This window comes from Zeugodacus cucurbitae, chromosome 4, assembly GCF_028554725.1.
Source record: "Zeugodacus cucurbitae isolate PBARC_wt_2022May chromosome 4, idZeuCucr1.2, whole genome shotgun sequence".
Classification (NCBI taxonomy): Eukaryota; Metazoa; Arthropoda; class Insecta; order Diptera; family Tephritidae; genus Zeugodacus; species Zeugodacus cucurbitae.
The window spans coordinates 74,564,537-74,572,503 of NC_071669.1; the positions used below are offsets into that span (position 1 = coordinate 74,564,537).

Genomic DNA, 7,967 nt, shown 5'->3' on the forward strand with positions numbered 1-7,967 from the left:
AAAAAGATTAGCAGAACCAGAACACCAAAAGAAAATCCAAAAGTTTCAGCGCGACAAATAGACTTCAAAAACAAATCGAAATAAAACAAAAGCAAAGAAGATGTTGAAAAAATATGTTGGGTGCAAGTAACTGTTGACAGTTTGTGCTCGTCAAATAAACAGTTTTTTCGCTGTCGCTTTTGCACGGCATTTCGCAGCGCCACACTCGGCAAGTGAGCTCGAAAACAATTTACCTTAAAGTTTAAAGTTTTTCAATTACCTCAAATAAATAACAAACAGAATTTATTACTTAATAAGTTTAAATTGTAAATATCATCAACACGGCTGTTGGAAAGTTACCACTGCAGCGGCAAACACCGGTGCCAGTGCCTGGACACCGGGACGTATGAGCAACCAAGCGTCACCAGGCTAAGTGCCAGCCAACAAACTTTAAAATGATTTCATTTCAGCTGCTTCCGCACTTCCTTCCTGCCATCGCCCATGGCATTTTGTCACCAGGCGACCACTTTGCGGCGAAGATGTGTCCGGAATGTGACACATGAATATTACATATTACATATTATTTGCATAAGTGCTCGGGCCTTCGCTCTTCAAACTCACACACACACACATGCGGCATTCGGCAGCGCAATTTAATATGTATTTATGTTTATCTGAATTAGAATTAGAATATGCATGCCTTTATTTATTTATACACAATTCACTCTATCATAGTGTCATCTGCTATCTGCTGTGTGGACTTTGGTTGTGATTTACTCGCCATCTCGTGAATGCAACTCTGTATTTATTTATTTATTTAAGTTTGTATTTATGGAGTCATGCTAAGCCTGCTGGTGTAAATCGAAAAGTGCGATGACCTGGAAGACACATATTCGATGCTTGTAGTTGTCAAGAAGTTGTCATTTCGCAGCCAGAAAGCCATGTGATTACATGCACACTCTCACACTCACACACAATGCAATATCATACTAAAACTGTTTCTCAATAAAAGATAAATACTTCCAAGTACTTTACTTTAAATAAATTATGCATTTCAATATGAAAACTTCGCTCGTACACACAAAGTCAGACCTACTGTAAGAAGCTTTCATTGTTCTGTGGTGAGCTTTAGCGCTTCTTTCTTTTAGAACCCATTTTGCAAGGTCCGATTAACTTTTGCAGAACTCTTGAAGAAATTAAACAACAATACTCATCGGGGTTTTCCTTAAAGTTAATTAATTTACAACTGATTTTGAAAAGCGAAGACAACCGCCGCAGCTATTTGGTAGAGTTTTTCATTAAAATTTAATGATATTGCAAATGGTAAATTCGCATAAATTGCTCTTCCCGGGCACTGTTATGTTAATGGCGCACTTTTCAAACCGAAAAATGAACATGCTCTTATAATTTCGAGTGGCCACACAATGCTTTATGAGCGTACATATCTGCGCACAAGCGCTCGCTGCCCCATAAACCGAGCTTACAATGTATTTAAGTGACATTGCATATCGCACATATTTGCATTCGCAAGTGCGCGAGTGTCGAGTGTCGAGTGAGAAGCGTAAATCCGTTGGCTAATTGTTTCCGCAATGAAACGTGCATAAAACCCTTTAATGTCGGCATAAAACAAACGCACATCCACGGCCCTTTTGCGCCCGTCTACATACGTCAGCGTCAGTATGTGTGCGCGAGCCTTATAAGTATGAGCCGAGTGCATATGTTGGCAATAACATATTCATAATTAATTTTTCATTTGCTGACGTACACACACAGTACACACGGGAGTAAATGCAAATGAGGATTCCGCGGTGAAAGGAGTAGAGCGTTTTGATATTATTTCTTCGAATTCGAATAAGGTTGTTGCCAATCCCACTTTGTTTGTAAAGATACAAATAAATGACTTTCAACAGCTGATTTGCAAATTTGCAAATTTTGTTTTTGAAGCCCTTTTATGAAGTTTTTTTCAAGAAAAGAAAGAACCGCGCTTCCAAGATTCCTGCAGGGTGTGTCATCGTTTTGTACTCACCTATGTATATACATATAAACGGAATTCCTATATATAATATAAGTTAGGTTAATAGGCAGATCTCGGCATATACAAAAGATCTCGCTTAGACAGTTTTGAACGCTGTCCTTTGTGATAACAAAATAAAAGATCCTAATGGATCAAAGACCCATAAAATTCAGCAAAGCGCTGGAATCTGTTATGATCGAAAGTATTTGACTCGTATTCATATGTAATTAGACATTAGTTACACACTTTCGAGCAAAACTGCAAACACAACCAAGGAAAAACTTCTTCTCACATCATTTGTAGGCAAACTTAAAACACTATAATATTTTTTGGATTTTTAAAAGTACAAATAATTAGCAATTAAATACCTAAGGCACTCAATTTTATTTGTTTTTGCAGGGAAACCGGTTTCGTGGATGATGATTTCGCCATCTGTGACGCCAAGGAAGCTGAATGTGGGTTCAAATAATCCGGCAATGCGTCTCTACAAGTTCGACACGGACTCCGGCCAGGTTGGTTGACTCGATTGATTTATGGCTTATATATTTTTAGAGTGTAATATGAAAATAATAAGGAAATTTGCCACTTTCTCACTAACTGAGGATGGTTTGACATATACAAAATCAATCTTCCGAAAAGATTAATCTTCTTGAATTCGGAAAAATCCCAAATTAAATAGTTCTTTGCAGAAGTAATGCCCTTGTTTACAAAATTTTTTATGAAATTTCTATGCATTATATGCAACACAGGCTGGTCACCTTCCGTTGAGGGCACATGAAACATCCATTCGGACTTCGATTTCCAAAGAGTATCGGTTTGGACGAAACCGGACATCGAGCTTTTGTTTTTCTATTTTATACGTGCAATTTTGTAACTGTTCTGCAACAATTTTGCCTCGAAAATAATTTTCGCTTGCGTTGTCGTGCTCTGGTTTTTTCTTGGTGCGCCTCGATTCGGCTGCTTGTAACGAAGTGTGCTACAAATTTAATTTATACAGCTGCAACTTTCCTCCATTCGGGCATACATCCGCCAGCGAGTGGCGCTTGCATGGCTTCACAGGCTGCCGCTGCCGCTGCACACACACACACACTTTCATGCGCTCGCTCTACATATTCGTATGCAAATGACTACACGGCTGCGCCATCCTGTTCGCGTTCACAAGAACTCTCCTTCCATTTGTTCAGCGCGTTACAAATTTATGCCACTTGCAAGCGCTTGCAAAGTTATGCACATTTTAACACGCACTCCGCTCCGCACCGCCGCTGTGGCAACTATGTTTGGGCTTGAATGTGTCGTTGCCGTTTTTATGATAGACAATTTCGCTTGCGTGCAGCTCTGCCAGCAACCACAGCGACGCACAACGGCTTCCACACATTAAGGCGGCTCACTTTTCCTAAATACCCCAAAAGCTTTCAAGGAAAGAGTTTCCGAAAGTCGAAAAGACTCCTGAAAAGAACCCTAAGAACACTCTTACAGAATATGACAGTTCTATTTCAACTATTTCTATTTTTATATCGTATAGTATTTAATATTCCTCCAATATTTTCCGAAAAGATTCATATTGTTTCTGTCCAACCTCCTCTAGCATAGTAATTCTGCGACTCTCTCCGAATGTATATTTAAAGCGGCTCCCGTTTTACTGTATGTATGGGCAGCCGCATTTGTGGGTGTGTTTGTAATTGGGCTGACCAAGCCCAAAGACGGCCGAATAGCTTTCACATTTTAATTCTATTTTTTATGCACAATTTTCTAACCAATTTTTTGCATGACTTGCATGCATAATTACAGGTTCTGGACTACACGCAGTACTTCATGGATTTGCAATTGGCGAATCAGGTGGGCGAGCCCAACTGGCTTCCGGAGTACAATCTCACCCATTACTACGCGCTCAGTGATATATCGGCGATTTCTCTGCACAATTTCGTGGATCGTTTCACAAGCGGCGACGGCACCTGGTTTGGCAAGTAAGTATAAGAGCGTGGGGCTGGTTGCGAACGTTTCGCTTTCAACGCCTCCACATTCTTTTCATTTTCCAAGCGAAGTTGATTTTTAGTTCCGATTATTTACAAACCAATAACACGACTTTTAGTTATTTGTGTCGGTTCATATCAAATGTTTGACATTTTTTGAGCGATCAACCAAAACGTATTAATTAGGGGAATACCGAAGAAGCATGTCTTGGTTTTCCACAATACACCATCAATTGTCTTCTTCTGAGTTACCCATGAATATGAAAATCTGAGGATCAAAGCTCCTGACGACCTAAGAAAACCTAACTTAGACTTGCGACTTCGAGAACAGTTAAATGAACCAGTTCCAGGTACATTTAATTATAGTATAGCAAACCATGTCTACGGAGCGTACCCATGGTGTCTCACCCATATTTTTCCATTCTAAAACTTTCGCCATCGCCACTGTCATCGCCCTCACCCCCCGTCATGCAATCAATTCGACTTCTGTTACTCATTCGCTTATTACATATAAAAGCCTCTGTGTTATTGTTTTTGTGCACATCTAACAAAAAGCTATTGTTTTGATGTATTTGCCTGCAGGCATAATAACAACAACAACAGCAAGTCAATCGTAATAGTGCATAACAAGAGCACATTTTCCAAGCACCAATTTTCCATTTACGCGAGCAGGTGAACGCGGCCACACCACCACCACACTGAGTGGGGCATAAGCGGAGTCGCGGACCAACGCCAGAGCGAACACAAAAAGCCAATTGACTGTAAGAAAAAAACAAAAATATTTTGCGTTTACCTTTTTGCCTTTGTTTATGCGTTGCATGGCTGTCATCCGCTGTAACGGCGTTCCATCCTTCTAGTGCTGCACTTCTCGGTGCGATTGTTGTTTCGCCTTTGGCTAGCAATTGACGATATGGCACTGCTGCTGCTGCTGCTACTGCGGAGGAACTAAGCGACCGTAGCCGCCATTAGCGTAGATTTCAGTGGCTGCTCGACTCGACATGTCGTTGACGTACGCCGCCCTGCCAAGTGCACTCACACACTGGGGGACCTTAGGTGGAATGGACACTTTCGAATACCCAGTCGTGCATATGTGTGCGTGTGTGGGTGTGTCAGTACCTGGGGATGTTGCAAATGTTGATAGACTTGTTTGTTTGTTTGCCATTACATTGCTGTTGTTGGGCTCATTGTTGATTGTCTTGATTGTTTTTATGCAAATTTATGCATATTATATTTGTATGTTGATTTCTTATCACCACGAAATACTACCTACACACACGAAGCTGGCGCTCAGTGAGTGTGTGTGTGTGTGCGAGAGCATGCCTTTTGGCATATGATTATTCAAATTCACGGTTGGCTGGAAAGCCGGTCACATATTTGCCGAGCTCTTCGTCGATGTGGGATTGCGCCCTGCGGCCACGCACTCACCGTAGCTTAAAAGCGAGTGAATATCCTTCATTCAACGTCTTACTTCTGAAAATACTTTGGCCATCTTAGCAATAAGACCTGGTGGAGTTCTTCACTCGGTTCGGGGAAATATTATATTTATTATTATTTTCTTAATTATATGTATTTCATGGAAGGTGGAACATGAAAGGATTATTGTAAAAGAGCCAGTCCACTAGAAAAATTCAAAAATGTTTATTTTACATAGAACATATGAGTAACCCTGTACACATTGCACGCTTTTGTTGTATGTTATTTTCGATTTCACACTTTAAAATAATTAAACGAAAAACTGATTTGCCTCTTCTATCTCTTCTTCTCTCTTCTGCTTCTTTGCCTGTAGATATTCGCGCGCCAACACCGTCCGCTACCAGTCCGACTCCTGCGAGGGCGTTTGCATGCTGAACCATTATTGCGCCATAACGCGTGTGGACTACAAAGAGTTCCGCCAGTGCCTGGAGAAGGAGCAGAGCGCACTGCGTTCCCACGCTCCCGCGGCGCACACCGCGCTCGCCGGCGCCTGTCCCGTTTTAGTGCTGATGTGCGCATTGCTGGCATCCTGTTGTCGCCAGGCCTCTACACTTCTGCCGAAACTCGTTGCACACATGAGGATGCAACAACAACAGCAGCAGCATTCAGCTACTGAAATGAGAAAGCGACAAATTGAATTCGCCGCGTTGGCGCTGGCGATGACTACAGCGCCCAAATGCCGGGCTGCAATATCGGTGATGTTATTAAACGCGCGAATGGTAGCGTGTGCTCTACTGCTCGGGATATTGCTGATGCTGCAATATGCGTTGAAGCTCAACAGTCGAGGCATGAACGTCTCCCCGCCGCCGGAAGAAAGCCAGCTGAGTGCGAAAATGGCTGCAAATAAAATGGAAAATGTTTACATGCAACGGACAATGTTGCCTCTAACGGCCGGTGGCATGCTGCTGCAGAAGAGTCGCGGAGAGTTGCTGGTGCAAAGGCCAGCAACGCGCCACTCCTGTGGCTCGTGCCACTGCCGCTATAATACTATCGTTGTGGCAATCAGCGACGTCAGAACCAATGCCGTAGATAACAATGCAACACTGTGGCAACTGTGGCGTGACGTGGCGCAAGAAAATGCTGCTGACAATAACAATGGCCGACATGCAATAATTCCAATTTCAACTGTGCAACAGCAATCGCCACAATGCAACACCGTCAATTACAAGTCGCCAAGTCTGGAGCGGCAACTTCATTGTGTATTGTGTTTCATAATAAGCAGCTTGAGGCTCAAAAGCAGCTGGTCTCGCCAATCATCAGGTGCCCTGCTCACCGCCAACACAAACGCACCCACTGAAATACTGGACTCCCACGCCTGCTGCGATCGCTTCAGCCCCCCTCTACAACCACGCTGGCGATCGAGCCCATGCTCCGCTTCGCATTAATATAAACTCTCGGTATTGCTTGATAGCTTAGCTTTTTTACCGTAATTTAATGTTTATTATTGCATGATATCAAATTCAAGGAATGTGTGTGAGGCAAATGGATGATAGATGAATGATGGAATAGTTAATGCAATAACCGAGATCCCCAAATAGGTAATGTCCCGGCCAAATGTGTTACCGTTGTTTTTGCGATAATAAGGCTGTGCTGAATTCAAAAATAGTGATTGTTCCACGATCTTCTAAAATACCAACAAAAATGAACCCCAACAGAAGGCATTTAAAAGATGTCCACGCTTATAACGGTAACTACTTAAGCCCTCTTGAAGTTCCTCGCTGATCCACTTACAAACCAAGTGAAATGTACATAAGTAGTAAACTGTGTCTCCTTAGTAGCAGAAAATATTCTGACTTAAAGAACGAGTGCCCACTTTTTTCATTCTGCAATTGAATCTTTAAAATTAAAGGCTTTTTCGGACGAGGTACAACTTCGGCATGCCCTGACAGCCAAAACATAATCTTTAACCGAATTAAATAGTTTAAAGAAAAACAGTAGAGGGAAGCAAAAGGCAACATCGCTTTCACAACACAGAACCCCCCTTTCAACCAAGGCAAAATTTTCAAGAATGCATCTTACGTGAATCCTGTGACATTGTTTGATTTTTAGAACTCGTGTGGATCGTAATGCGCCGTTATGAATTCAATGAGACTGGATGAAAGTCAGTGTAAAGCTAGAATATCTAAGTAAATTATTAGCATTACTGGTTCAATTACAAAGGAAAAGAGAGAGTACGAGCGACCAGTGAAAAAGTGTAGCTTCATATAATATTTGTGTTAAAGAGCGAATGGAAACGCGAGAGTTGTGGTGCTCTGTGACTACTAGAGTATGCTAGAAGACAGCGTTTTGAACGAAATTGAATTAGTGATATCCTTAGGCTAGTTGTTCGAATAATGCTTATATTTAAATGCAAAAAAAAACAAACAAACAAATATGAAAATAGTTACGCCAATGTAATCGCGAGCTACGAAAATCCGTTAGAAGTACTGCATTAAATACCGACGCAATTCTTCATAGATATGTTCATAAGTGTCTAGTTGCGTGACTAAACGCCCATATATATAAATGTATGTACATATATATATATATAT

The 7,967-nt window shown here is 41.6% G+C and overlaps 1 protein-coding gene across 1 annotated transcript in view; it reads left to right on the forward strand.

Moving 5' to 3' along the window:
• Positions 1-7,083, forward strand: part of LOC105212950 (uncharacterized) — a 125,825-nt gene extending 118,742 nt beyond the window's left edge. The window contains exons 8-10 of the mRNA XM_011185354.3: positions 2,393-2,505; positions 3,782-3,957; positions 5,750-7,083. Coding sequence (XP_011183656.2) covers positions 2,393-2,505; positions 3,782-3,957; positions 5,750-6,821 — 1,361 coding nt within the window. The 3' untranslated portion in view covers positions 6,822-7,083. The remainder of the gene's footprint in view (positions 1-2,392; positions 2,506-3,781; positions 3,958-5,749) is intronic.
• Positions 7,084-7,967: the final 884 nt, after the last annotated feature.